The 15,381-nt window shown below is 38.2% G+C and overlaps 1 protein-coding gene across 7 annotated transcripts in view; it reads right to left on the bottom strand.

The window, feature by feature from the left end:
• Nucleotides 1-15,381, bottom strand: part of NECTIN1 (nectin cell adhesion molecule 1) — a 333,749-nt gene that overhangs the window by 66,366 nt on the left and 252,002 nt on the right. For all 7 annotated transcript variants that reach the window (XM_063436432.1, XM_063436436.1, XM_063436437.1 and 4 more), the window contains exon 7: nucleotides 9,695-9,782. In XM_063436432.1, coding sequence (XP_063292502.1) covers nucleotides 9,695-9,782 — 88 coding nt within the window. The remainder of the gene's footprint in view (nucleotides 1-9,694; nucleotides 9,783-15,381) is intronic.

Raw genomic sequence — 15,381 nt, 5'->3', positions numbered from 1 at the left:
GTCATACGGAGATTATTTAGGGTGTTAGTATTAATAGAATAAACAACTTGAGAGGGGTAAAAGTTGTAGTGTAAAAGTTGTTTAGGATTATTGAGTTTTGGGCTCGGGAGGAGTTAGATTTAGTATCTGGTAAAGGGGATATTTTAGGGTTATTGAGTTTGGGGTTAGAGTTGGGTTAAGTTTACTATATGGGTATATGAGGCGGTTAGTTTTTAAGAGGAGTAAGCTAGGAATAAGGTAAAGGGTTTATTTTCATTTTTAGACTTTGAGTGCTAGAGTTTGAATGATTATTTGCAAAGTATTCACCCTCTTACATCTTCTGCAGACAAGTCAGATTGATGATATTAGAGCTGCAGGAGTGGTCATACAGTGCATCTCTGAGAGCTTCTCCTGCAATGTATTTCCTGATCAAGTGTTTACTGGTGGGCAAGAGGGAAATAGAAGCAAAGAGCCTGGGTCTTTGATTCTAGATTGAGATTAGGTGTAGCTTTATTGTCAGGGGCACTTGAAACAACTTTCCATCGGAGATAGGAGGTTGGCAGGCATTTTGTCATTAATCTTAGTGTGAGACTGGGTTCCTAATACAGTTTTAAAAGTTATTATTCATTTATTTATTTATGTATTTATTGTGTTAACTGTTTGGAGGAAAGAAAATCCTTCTTTTGTGGACTGTGAAGTTCAGTAGGAAAAGGTCCTCTTTCTAAGGCTGGATCACTAATTCTTTTGTAAGAATAGGTTTAGCTTACTGCTGTATCTAGATAGCAGCTACTGCCAGATGTACTTAAATCAACTTTAAGTGGAAGATAGGAGATTAGCAGTCATGTTGTCAATGATTCTAGTGCGAGACTTACCAAAACATAGTTGTTAAAAAAAATGTTTTGATTTTTTTTGTTAACTGTTTAAAGGAAAGAAAATGCTAATTGTTTTTTTTTTCAGATTGGGCTCAGTCCAGTGTGTGCTGTACAAGCATGATGCAGTGAAGCAATGTGCAATGTTTCTTAACATCAAACTACAGTAGCAAATTCAACAAGCACAATCCCATTTTGCATCACAAACACCTATTTTTGCTGAACAAAGTTGTATTTGTTTACACAATAAAACATGTGTTATGATCATATAACTATACGATACACTGTCCCTTTAAATCCACTCTATCCCATGCAGTGGAAATACACATGCAGTGTGAAGACTTTGTGTGCAGTATTAAAAACACTGCAATCTAACCGTGGCGGCATCCTTTTCCAGTGCTAGAAGCCAGTGTTTATAGAATAACGTAATCGGTTTTATTTTTCTGCCTTTTCCCCTTTCATATGGAATTATTGATATATGTATCGAAGAAACATAATCTGAAAAGCTTCTAAGTTTATTCTATAAACATTGGTTTATAGCACTGGAAATGTGTGTATACAACCGTTGGATTGTAGTGTTTTTTATACTGCACACAACGTCTTCACCCTGCCTTTAATTTATTTGGTTGTTTTAATAATTATTGGTTTGTGAACTTAGCGTTTACATTAGTGTGCACATTGTGGGGTGCATGAAGGTGTGTTATTATTGTATTGTACTAGAATACTAGGTTTGGACTTTCACTTTTTTACATTTTTTTACAATAGTACCATTGCCTCTGAGATACTGAACACCTCTTCCTCGGCCATGTAAATTGCTGTCACCTTCTCTAAGCTGCCTCCACCAATACTACTGCCACCTCCGCTATTAGTAGCATTCAGCTTCAGGATAGTAGGATAAACAGCATGTCACTTAAATCTGATCCACCGCCCATGTTTCCCAGCCTTTTCATGCTGTAATAATGTCTGCTGTGCTTCCACTGACACTGCAACTCCTTCAAGTACAGATAGTTCAAGCGTAACAACTTCTGTGTTTTATGGTGTTTGGAGCACCCCTACTTTTTGTCGCCTTCCCAGTAGCAACTAAGGGAGTCTCAGCAGATACTTTGTCAGTGCTATATGAGCCACTCTTTAGTGAAGAGGAATAGTACAGTACCTAAGCAATATTCCCAATGTTTCATTAGTCTGAACCAACATATGCAAAGACACCACAAATATGTATTACTGCGAAGAAGCAGAAAGAAAACATAATTAGACAGGAACGGTGGTGCTGTATGTGATTCTGCACAACTAAGTAATGCCTTAGGCACCTCTCTCACTACTACCACCCTTAGGTAGAAAAGTGGGAATATTGAGCCTTGTTCCACTTGGCAATATTGACAGACAGACTCCAAGTTCACATCAACCAAGGAATATGTGCAACAGCCCACCTTTGAACATTTTATTGGATTACATGGAAGGGGCATGTCAAAAGAGATGGCTAACAAAATCACCCACCTCATTTCCCAGTTAACTATTATAGGTTTCCTTATAATTTCATTTTCCATGATAAAAGGGGAGCCCTTCAAGCAGGGCTTCTCTATTTGTACTTGCCTTGCAATTCACATTCAGCAGGACGATAGTCCCATCACTGTTCTTCTTGTATGCTACTAATGAAGGAAGCGCTGACTGAGGCTGTTGGAGAGCAGGTGCACTTCACCACAGATTTTTGGACTACTACTAGTGGCCAGCATGCCTTCCTATTCTTGACTGTGCATTGGTGGTAGCCCCGGTACCCTATCAGGGTGGTGGTAGTGAAGGAGATCCAACCTTACCACCATATGAGGATGGGAAGGGGTCTGTAGAGCAGCAGGGCTATTAATCTCTCCTGCTACAAGCCGAGGTGATGAATGAAAATCATACTTCAGCAGGCAATAATACAGGCAATCAGATGAATGGGGTTAAATTGCTTGTAAAGGCAAGCACCAATCTTCACATTGAGTTTGTGGTCACCAACGGAGCTGGTAACATGGTGATAGCTCTATGAGATGGTTCCTTTGTAGGTGTGCACTGCCTATATCATATGTCTTGTACAGGCAGGGAGATTTTTTATTGTTGTGTGAGGGATAGCCAACTCTCAGGAACAATAGAAAATAGAGCTTCCCACATGCCATCTATGACAGGATGTCAGCACACAGTGGAACTCCACTTATGACATGCTGGGAAAAAGATTTGCAGCAGAAGGCAACCCATAGTCTGGCTTCTTACTGCTCTATTGGCATTAACTCCTCACTGGGGCATTAAGATTGGACAATAAGAGGGCAGCTAGTGGCAGTTCTTACTCCAATTAGGGACATAACTGAACATTTGAGCTACAGCTATGCCAGCTTGGAACAAGTCATCCTCTTATTCACCCAACTCATAAACATGATGGATGCCTTCCTTGAAAGCAGTGAATTAATTCCTGCCGATAGACTCTAGACCAGGGATAGGCAACCTTCGGCTCTCCAGATGTTGTGGACTACATCCCCCATACTGCTCTTACACACATAATGCTGGCAAAGCATCATGGGAGGTGTAGTCCAAAACATCTGCAGAGCCGAAGGTTGCCTATCCCTGCTCTAGACCAATGTAGAAGCAATGGTTAGGAAGCTAAAATACCTACTTATTGCTCATCTGATTGAACAATTTGCTAATTTCCCTGAACTAATGCTAGCTGTGGGCTAGATATCCATTATGATCTTAGGATTAAGGGAAAAGTGTCACTCCGATCTCACAGCTTGACATACTGGAGTGATTGACTTATTGACTTTGCACGTGATTTGCAGCGAAAGAGAAACATGCTGGTTAAGGATGATGTGTGCATTAAACCTACCATCTTGTAATTGTCTACTGCCCCAGCAGCAGTGCTGTCAGCCTAACCCCAAAACAGCAGAGCAGAGCAGTAAAGTTTTGGCTTAATGCAGCTTGTGGTTTAGTGGTAGCAGGTGAAGCAGCCAGCAGCTTAAAGGAGACTTGTGTCTATGAAATGGCCTTACATAGGAACTACAGGGATGAGAAGAATAGTGTGTGGCCTGCTCTATGTCTAGATGCCCAGAAGGTATTATCATGTCAACCAATCACTGTCCAAATATGTGTAAATCACCAACACTCACAAAAGTTAAATCTCCCCAACTTGGGTTACCCTCATCTAGTGTAATACTTGAGGTGTCATCATCTGCTAGTTAAGATCTAATTGGTCATTAACATTTTTTCTAAATTTGTCAAATTAACACAACACAAAAAAAATTAAATTTCTAACTTTGCTTTTCCCCTTTTTTCAAATGCCTTTCATTGTAGTGGTTTTGTCCTGCCTGGCTGACTCTTGCAGTTCCTGCTCCCACCGCAGACACAGTTGGGCAAAGCTGACAAGTAGCTGTGTATTTTCCACACTAAAGGACACTGATGCTACAGACTGGATGTGAGGGAACGCTTTGTTCTTGGTGGAAGGAGTGAGTGATCAATTGCCCACTGACTTTTTTCCTTTCATTTTTGGATAATTCCACTATGTTGAACTGATATGACTCACGGTTCCCATTTTTCATTGATACAAGAAAAGGAAAACAATTACAATCATCATTATAATAATAAGCTCTCTCACTTCCTATTTTTGTAATCCAGGTATATATTAAATAAAATATTTTTTTTAATTTAGAATTGGCATTGAAACAATCATGTAGCCATTGGGCCAGGCAATATTGTAGTAATTTTTACATGCCACCACAGTCATAGGCAGCAATAATCCTGCTGTTATGACTGTCTGATTAGCCTTCCTGAATTGTTTTTCGGTACTGAAATTACACCGAGCCAAAAAGTGGCCTGAGTTTAATTCTGGCAACCAGAAAAAAAAAGCATTTTTTTCTGTGAAATGTTGCAGAAGAACCACAGTTTTTCAACCTGCACTTGGCTTACTGGTACATATTATTTTTTAACGATGTTTTTTTTTTTTTTATAATTTTTTTTAAATGTATTATTATAAATTGTATATTTTTTAATTATAATTTTTTTGTTTATCAAATTATTTTGTATCTGCTACATTTTTAGTTATTGGTGGATTATTGTTTTTTTTATATATTTTTGTTTATTTTGTAAATAGGGTCATTTTCCCATGGCTACTTTTTTAATAGCAGTTAGTTTTTAATATGCATACCATTTAAGCGCAGAAACATATACATTTATCCAAAGACTTAAACTCTACTATCAATGCCACATGGTACTTAATTTTCTTTTTTGACAGATTTGATGTAATCATATAAATCTTCTGTGACCATGCCTTAAATGTAACTATAGTACTTCACAAATGGAGGATACTGCACTCACACTTCCAGGTGCTTATCAGGGCCGGGGTTGACAAAACCCAGCTTAGTAGATAAAAGAAATTAGACCCAGGAATTTAGGATTGCTGGAGGAAGGCAGGACTATTGTAACAAAAACTGCTTGATAGTCCTCTGTGTAGGCCAAAACTTTGAAGTTTTTGTTACAATAAACCTGCCTTCCTGAAGCAATCCTGAGTGCCTGGACCTAATTATTTATTTTAAATGTAATTTTTTATTTTATTTTTTTTTTTTAAATGTGAGATGTCCAAGTCACCAAGCCATTTCCCATAGAAGCAGATTTTCACATTGTTTTAATGTTTCTGCATAGTTATTTGAGACAATGTAGATAACATACCATTTGTAAACATTTCAGTTGTTTTATATGATTGTTTGTGTAGTGAATATGTATTGTTTGTTTAGTGTAGTAAAAGGCAAGGGTTAGTTCAAATTGAGATTCAAAGTCAGACAAAGGGACACAAGTGTTGATCAGTTAAAAAGCAATGAGAGCAGCATTAGCAAAGTACTAAAGCACAATAAAGATAAGGATTATAATAGATAACAAGCAACAGCAATTAAATGATATATTTTTGTAAACTGTGTTCAAATTGCATATCATGGTTACATTTTCCCATGCTAACTTTACATATTAAGGCCGATTTTATAATTTTTTTCCTTTGCCTTATTATCTAAAGGTTGTAGATTAAAGTATAAAAACAACTACATCTTAAACATGTATTCCTGACCCTTTAGTGCAAAACCTACCATTTAGGTGGCTTAGCCCCCTTAAAAGTTAATAAAACTCACCTTGTTTCCAGCACCGCACGGGTCCACCGGTGCTGGCCCTGTCCCCTTTGTGACATCATCAGAATTGCCTATTTTTATCTACTCCAATGCTTTCCTATGTGGAAAGCATTGCATTGGCTAAAATCGACGAGGGGGCGTGGTCAAACATTGTTTTGGCCAATCAGCACCTCCTCATAGAGATGCATTAAATCAATGCATCTCTGTGAGGAATATTCAGCATCTCCATGCAGAGAGTGGAGACAATGAATGGCACTGCATCCTACTGTGCAGCATTGAGCCCGGAAGCACCTCCAGCGGCTTTTTCTCTGAAAAGGCAGTGTTTGCATGAAAATGCCTGCATATAATGATTCTACTCACCAGAACAACTACATTAAGCTGTAGTTGTTCTGGTGACTATAGTGTCCCTTTAATGTAGTTATTTTGGTACACAGACCATTTACCGCAGTACGACATTTGTTAACAATGCCATTTGTGAGAAAATATAAGCAATGCTTATATTTATCAATCAGAATGCCTCTAGTGGCTGTCAATTCCTTGTGAAGATTTTCAATAATTGGAAGCCTTTATGTTCAGCATTACTATAACTGTGAATGCTTCTCATACAAAAGAACTGTATTTAATGATTCTCTATAAGCATCACGTGAGCCCAGCTATTCCCACCAATGCCCAGTAGGGCCCCAGTGTATTAGATAATCTCAAAAGAAGAGGAGTGACTATTGTGCTGAGAACAGGACAATGGCTGGATAAAATGTGAGTTGATCTTCATTTTCATTTTACCTTTAAATGGAAGACCAATAACCTAAACAAGCAAAGGAAGACTCTGATGTTATAAATAAAATACATTTATTTCTAAAGCTAGAGCAGGCCTGGACAACCTGCGGCCCACCAAAGGATTTTGTGCAGCCCCTGAGGTCGTAGAGATGGCACTAACATAAGGCTGCACAAGTGGCCAGCTTAAGGCGTACTGGACCGAGGGGGCACATTATCGGTTTAAACGGCACTCTCCTCATGTAGCTTGGTAGAGCCTGGGTAGAGAAACTTCTGTAACCTCTTCATGGTCACTGAGAGCACATAACTACTTCTTGTGAGACAGGGGAGAGGTTAAAGAATATCCTCTACCCCGGTCTAGGGAAGAGGCAAAAGACAGGGGTGAGGGGAGACACCCAGATGGGGCTGGAGAGACACAGAGGGACTGGGGGAGTAAATACAAGGTGTTGAGGGGAGGACAGAGGGGCTGGCATGAGAAGAAAGAGACACAGTAAAAAGGGTGGGGGAGAAAGAGACATACAGAGGGGCTGGGTGAACAAAGACACAGAGGGGTTGGGGATGGGGCAAAAGAGAAAGTGAGGGGCTAGGAAGGGGCAAAAGAGACACAGCAGCTGATTGGAGACACCCAGAGGGGTTGGAGGGAGGGGAAGACAAAACTATGCAGAGGAACTGGGAGGGGGGAGGGGAGGAATGGACAAGGGGTTGGGGAAGGGCAGAAAAAGCAGAAAGGGGCTAGGGGACACAAAGTGACACAGAGTGGTTGGGGAAGAGACAGACAGGGGCTGGGGAGACACAAATAGACCTAAAGGGTCTGGGGAAGAGATACACAGGGGGTTGGGAAGGGAAAAAGAGATGCACAAAAAGGGGCTGGGGAGTATGAGACTCGCACACAGGGGCTGCGGGACATAGAGACACAGAGGGGCTGAGGGGAATAAAGAGACACAGAGGGGCAAGGAACGGGGAAAAAGAGACAGACATGGGTTAGAGGGTAGACAAAGAGACACAGAGCGGAAGATATTTTGAAAACATTGATTTCAAACTTGATTCCGGAGTACGATAAACTGATTGCAGTAATACATCCCATTATTGGTAAGAAGAAAGCCTGAAAAATGTATTCACACTTGTTCTGCTTAGCAAAGTAATGTTATAACATGGTTTATTTGCAATAATTCAATCATTAATTATACCTTGAAAAGTACGGCTCTAAAAACCGATCTGCAGCCCAAAGAAGTTTAATTTGATTTAAATTTGGCCCTTTCCAACTGCCAAGATTAGTAGGTCTGATCTTTCATGATATTTTTGTTATTATTGGAAATAAAAGATTGTGCGTAATATAGCCTTTTAGTACCTTATTTTGTAATGACTTTATATAAGTTACTATCTCTTTTAAATGCTCTTCTTAGTTATACCTGCTCTGTGAGGGTAGCCATATTTAGTCCTTATTGGACAAAAGCGTACTGTAATACATTTTTCAGATGATTGGTGCTTGTTCATGAATACACACGAGTTCTTGATTGGCAACGTAGAGCTGGTTTGGAACCACGTTGCTGAATAGCTGCCATGAGTTGTCACTATTAACTATAGATGGTAGTAAGTAGTGGCTACTAAGTAGTTACTGGTTTCCAACCTTATCTGTATTTTTTTTTACAAACAGACCGCCATTAACATCTGCTCTCAAGGATACCAACCACTCACCGGTAAAAAACAAAAATAAAATTTGTATAAGTTGTCACCATAGCAACCACGCCAGTAGCCAGTTTGGTTACTGACCAGTTTCAGTAAAAAAGGCTTACTCTTAGCATGTGTACTTTACCCAGTAATCGGTTGTAGCAGGCAATAGTGATAAAAGCATTTTTCTTACATAAAGAATACTTTTTTGTTGTATATCATGTATCTGGCCTGTTCTGGTGTTATTGCTTTTTGGTATGTCTTAATAGGTTCTGATGTGTGCGTTAGGGTTTCAATGTAATGCCTTATTGCTAACATACATTTTTCCTATAGGATGCATAGGAAGTTTGCTGTTGTTAACATTCTTGTTCCATGCAAGAGGCTGGTGTTAAATTTTGAGGGTTAGAAGCAGCCATTAAACAGTAGCGACAGGATTGGAAATCAATGGTTAAGTAGCTGTTAGTGGCTCCCATAGCGAATAATTGAAGAAGTTAGCCACTACTTAGCAATTGCCTTTGCATAGTGACAGCTGGTAAATCCTTGTTGATACTGCTGACATTTTTCACTCTGTAAACAGCCATTCTCTCCATATTGGTAGCAACAGGCAGTATAATAAAAAAAGAGGGGCAAGATTTGAAATTAGGTGCCGTCATAGAGCAGAGGTAAGCCAAGAAATTCACTTAAAAGAGGTATTGAATTCAATGTATGTACTACTAATCATAGACACAGAAACAACTGTTTTCCTTTAAATATAATGAAAATGAGTTGATTAAATACATATGCTTGTATTTCCTTCTCACTCCTTAGTGAGTAAGTATAGAGACAAGCATTTCCATAGCTAGTTCTCCAGCACTTTTGGAAGTGAGAACATGACACAGTGTTACTAGTGCAAATCAAGTAAATTAACAGAATGTTTACTTTTTTTCTTCAAAATACCAGCTGCTTTTTGTTCCAACAGGATTTTGCTAATCTCTGAGCAAGTAGAAACAAGGCATAAAAAGAGAAAGAATGTTTAATACATATATATATATACCCTGAGAGCTAGATAGATAGATAGATAGATAGATAGATAGATAGAGAGATCGACAGAGACAGATAGACAGACCAACAGAGACAGACAGACAGATGAATGTTAGGTGGGTAGCAGAATGTATGGATGGATATGTGGTTGGTTGGATCAATTGACGGAAGTTCTGGATATCAGTTAAAATATGTTAAAAATTCAAGTACATTGTATGAAAGAATGTTTTGGTTGTATTTCACTATGCATGATACCTGAATGTCATGAGCTGTAAGGTGTGTCTTCATCTCTGGTTTCTTCTTTGGTGGGGGAACTGGTTTATGAGAGGGAGGAAGATCCGTCCTAAAGACAGAAAATCAATGTCCTAGTTATTCTCTTCTGATAAATATACACAAAAGCAAGTTTCAAATGATTACATTATCTGAGAATAACTGCAAACAATTTCAAAAATTATACAAAATAATTAAAGGGTTATTCTAATCCATGACCACTTCAGTAATTTAATATGGCCATGGTGGTAAGAGTATGTATGTGCAGTATTTCTGCTTGAAAGACTGCACGTACACAGATATTTTTAATTATGTGTTGGGTCTAGTTGCACCCCCAGTACACGTGACACTGGCAGTCCTGAACTCTGTTCCAGACTGCCCAATGTCAATGCTGTGCATCTTTAATGTCTGTTGTCAGCGTGCACTGGATTCTGGAGACAGACGTTAAAATCTTCCCCTTTCAGGCAGAGCGCCACTCCACTCCCACCCTCCCTCCACGCTCCCTCCCACCTCCCTCTGATGTTGGCAGGTTCTTCTTCTTTTTTTTTTTTTTTTTTTTAAAGAATCCTCTCTCCACCTCCCTTCTCCCTCCCTCTGCGGAGCTTAGTGTCAGGAGCATTGCTTGGCACTGCAGGTGAGTAAAAAATATATATATTTTAGGTTTTTGCTGATATCGGAACAGGGGGACCTTCTCTATAGTATCCAATAGGCACAGAACACTCCCCCCCACCCTCCCCCCCCACTCCCCTCCTCAAGGGTTAAAACAACCTTCAACCTAAAAAGTGCAAACATTTACATTTTATTACATTTTGCATTTAGAAGGTCTAGCAATTACCCCAAGTTCACAGTAAATAAAATATGATATAGCACAAAATTGAGACCAACGTTCCATATGTTAATAGTTTTATTTTAATAGTGTTACTATTATTTATTAATACATTTCAATCATTCACACTTTGTTATCCAAGAAAACAACAGAAACAGAACTGTGAGTGTTTATGTTGGAGGTTTTTTTGTAACATACAGTAGAACAACTAAGAATAATGTTGAAGTAAACGTCTAATGCTGTTACATTAAATATCACCTTTGAAGTTCTAGATGTTATAAGGACAGATGTGAGGCACGCATGTACTAGATGAAATAGATTTTCACCATAGGTCTCCAGACTATGGAGCGACCTTCACCAGTTATTTTGAAATCTAACTTGGCATATTTAACAATGTTTCATCGACAGGTTAAAATAAATGGCTTCAACATGATGATAACACATATTCTATCTTTTATTGCTGCTATATAGAGTTACATTGAGCAATATAAAACATTATTATATACTGTGTGGTGTTTTCAGCCAATCAAAATCTAGCTCGAAGCCATTGATGGTGATAATAACATGTACAGAGGAGAATAAACTTGTCTGCAATAACATCTGGGAACAGCACAAATCAGGTATTATTGTCAGATATATTTGTACTTGCTCTTTTATAAACCGAATCTTTAAAGAGACTCAGTAATTCACAAAGCATTTCAGTCTTGGAATAGCCAAGACTGAACTGCATTGAAAGGGGAGTAATAGAAACATGGTAAGAGATTTATCTGCATGTGTAGTTCTAAAACATGGGGCAAGACTATAAAAGGCGAGGAATTGCCAATGCAATGTGCCAATTGGTTCAACTGGTTTCCATCGTGATCGCCCGTTAATGGTACTTGAGACCAGACCACATTATGGATTAGAGCAATTTCATTAATTTCCCCCACAATTTCTGTTTATTCTTCTCAGGGAGTCAAGAAGAAGGTGACCCAGAATTTCAACATTTCAGTTTATTTTTCACAACTCAAAAACACATACAGAATTTGTTAAATAGGAAAGATTAGTTAAAGGAACACTATAGTCACCTAAATTACTTTAGCTAAATAAAGCAGTTTTAGTGTATAGATCATTCCCCTGCAATTTCACTGCTCAATTCACTGTCATTTAGGAGTTAAATCCCTTTGTTTCTGTTTATGCAGCCCTAGCCACACCTCCCCTGGCTATGATTGATAGAGCCTGCATTGAAAAAAAAAAAAAAAAAACTGGTTTCACTTTCAAACAGATGTAATTTACCTTAAATAATTGTATCTTAATCTCTAAATTGAACTTTAATCACATACAGGAGGCTCTTGCCGGGTCTAGCAAGCTATTAACATAGCAGGGGATAAGAAAATCTTAATTAAACAGAACTTGCAATAAAGAAAGCCTAAATAGGGCTCTCTTTACAGGAAGTGTTTATTGAAGGCTGTGCAAGTCACATGCAGGGAGGTGTGACTAGGGTTCATAAACAAAGGGATTTAACTCCTAAATGCCAGAGGATTAAGCAGTGAGGCTGCAGGGGCATGTTCTATACACCAAAACTGCTTCATTAAGCTAAAGTTGTTCAGGTGACTATAGTGTCCCTTTAACAAAAACCCTGGACTCATCTTATTTGTTGTCAAGAGCATTAGCTGTCGGGGGTTGACTCCCACCTGACATTCATGGTGGAAATCATTCTTCCTTCTTTGACTGTATAAAGATTTGTATGGTGCCCTCCATCATTGGTACACACCATGGAAAATCATTCTGCCCTTCTCAAGCTATTAAAAAGAGCCTGAACTCTATGCACTGCCCTATTTATAAAATCGGGCTTTGTGAAGCTGCTATGAAATTACACAGTAGGTCCAAAGTACTGCTGCTGTGGCCAAACTATAAACGCACGCATCTTAACAAAAGTTTATGGGAAAAGATTAGACCTCAATAGGCTAGAAAGTGAGGCTTCTGATTGACTGATACTCTTTCTGTGAAAATGCTGTAGCACCAGGTCTCTTAAAGTTTAGTATCTTAGTGTTTATTTATTCTCAAGTCTTTAATGCATTATCTGGCTAATGTGTTAATAAAATGGGGTCACTTGTAGCAAAGAATGCAAATGTACACACGAAAACACTATACATATATTTGCATACACCACGTTCTCTGCACCAAAGGCTACATTATTATTATGGTGCTGATAGAATGATTGAATCTGAACAGCTTGACAAAAAGCACATTCAGTTGATTGACTGCTTAGTTTAGTTTTGATTGTTGCTTTATGTTCTGCTTTTTAATTCAAGCCTTGTACGGTCATAATAAATAAAAATACAATTTTCTTTGGTTCAATTTTTTTTTAGATTTGTAAATATTTGCAAATGTAGATTGAATCCACTCCTCCGCAAAACAATATCTGTACTTATTGCTCAATAACATACCTAATGCATAATAAAACCACATGTAATGATTGAACAAATGTAATTAATTTGACATTTATATTACACCTTGTACTACTTTGTTTTTGATGTGGAAGATTAGTTAGTGCTGGTTAACAGATCACAATTGCATACTTTTTCCTTCTAGCTCCAGTTACAAATTATTAAATTGATTAGCAGATTGAACATATTCCAGTTGACTGGAATGTAATGGGACAGTCCTATTTTATGGACCTCTTCATCATCAAATGTATTGAAGCTATAAAAAAAAAGATGCAAGCACCCTGATGGGATCTAGGTACAATACACTGTTGGATGAGACAATCTCGCAAATGACCTGTAAAATATTAGGTTTTTTCAGCCTTTGGTTCATTTTCCAGTTTTTTAAGCAGCTGCAATATAGGCATTATTTTTGGCATAAATTGCAATCAACCATCATCCAATGACCTAACGTGAAATGAAGCTTCCTGTAATGACAATTTCAGGTAATATTCAAAGCTCTAGCATAATTATGCCCGTGTGTCATATGTGGAACGATGGCAACATTTATCCCTTTTTTTTTATGAATTCAAGCAACAAATCAACTGGTTAGGGGCGAAATATATGTCACCAACATTTATGCAATAAAATACACAGATTGAACTCCATTCAGTGGATAATTTCAAAATTGTAAGCAAAGCAAAGATAACTGCTAATCCAACCAACGTTGCATAGAGACTGCTGTCAAAAAAGGAGTGTGGTAAAGGTAAGCAAGTGATTTCTTTGAAAATATACACAATATACATAAAATAAAACAGAGCAATTAGATTGTATATTATTTCTTAAATATTATATACATATTTTAAAAGATTTTGGTGACAGTGTTCCTTTAAAAACCTTTTCAAAGGTCTTCATGTTTGATGTGCATGACGCATGAAGAGGCAGTGCATGGCTAATGCTTCTCATACAGAAACACTGGATTCAGTGTAAGGTTTGTGGTCTACAGGAACATTTTATTTCTTTAATCTAAACTGAAAAACAAAGGTCAAATGTTAACCTTTTAAGGACAGAGACAATTGTCCCAGTTCTAAACGAAAACTATAGACTGCAAGCTCATTTGAGCAGGGTCCTCTTCAACCTATTGTTCCTGTAGGTTTTCTTGTAATTGTCCTATTTATAGTTAAATCCCCCCTCTTATATTATTGTAAAGTGCTACGGATTCTGTTGGAGCTATATAAATGGCAAAAATAAATAAAGCAAAACCTAAAATTTGCGCTACTTGTTTGTTCCACCGTAACTTTATTTCTAAGTGCCCCAACACATATTATATATATATATATATATATATTTTTTTTTAAAGGGCAGAAATTGCTCCTTTTTACTACCCTATATGTATACTTGATAGAACATTAAGTGTGAATAAAATGTTAAAAATGTATTTGCTGATAATATTTACACATCCAGTGCAACTAAAGAAAAATAATTTAAAATGGATTACTGTATCAGTCCTGATTGTTAAATGCTTCATATGTCTCAAATCTAAATACATTTCTGGCAGTTAACGCTAATCCTTTACTAAACCCCACCTAATACTACACCAACCATAACACTATTCTTACACTAACGCTAACAATATACCTGTGACAAACTTCCCTTCCTACGTGAGTTTGCCACAAGCTCCTGGAGGAGCCTGCTTGCCAGCCTCCTGTCCCCAGACTATGGGCCTTGCAGGGAAACCTGTAAAAGACTATTTACCAGGCTTGGTTCATGTGATTCCCTTATGCTGTTTGGGAACCATGTGATTCCCTTATGCTGCATGAACTATGGACCACCCAAGAGCTTGTTAAGCCTAAAAGATACATTGTAGCGATCCTAACCACAGTGTACTAATCGTTCGTCTGGGTGGCCGCAATTCGTATGAACGAGCACGAGGTGGAGGCCATCTTGTTCTCATGAACACAGACAGTGGTGTTTGGTCGTCCAGTTCATGGAACTATTGTCGGACACTGAAACGCCCGAACACCGCTGGACTTCCATGATCGCTTGTATTCGGTTTTATATAACTTAGAAGAACACTGTTCAGCGGGATTGTTCATCTGGATGAAGGGAACAAGCTCCATGGTATGGCAATGGATTCTGTTCGGTAGTTTGTTGTCTTTTAAAACTACCGAACTTGACCGACTGCTACCACTTTTCCCCTGGAACTGTTTTGGGCATACGACCACGTGTGTGGTCGGTCAAATTATGACTTCCAGGAAAATCTCAACCTCCTGAACCAATCTGGTGATTTTTGGATATGTTGGTCACCCAGTTTGGGACTATCAGGGGATTTAACTTTTGTGGGGGGTTTTGTGTGTTTTAAAGGTATTTTGGGGTTTTTGTAATATTGTATGTTTTTCTGTGCCTGGAGTTGATTTAGTTGATTCAGTTCCTCACTCAAT

Source organism: Pelobates fuscus, chromosome 11, assembly GCF_036172605.1.
Source record: "Pelobates fuscus isolate aPelFus1 chromosome 11, aPelFus1.pri, whole genome shotgun sequence".
In the NCBI taxonomy this organism is placed as follows: Eukaryota; Metazoa; Chordata; class Amphibia; order Anura; family Pelobatidae; genus Pelobates; species Pelobates fuscus.
Note: the sequence above shows the minus strand (reverse complement) of the source record. Positions and strands in the feature narration are given on the sequence as shown.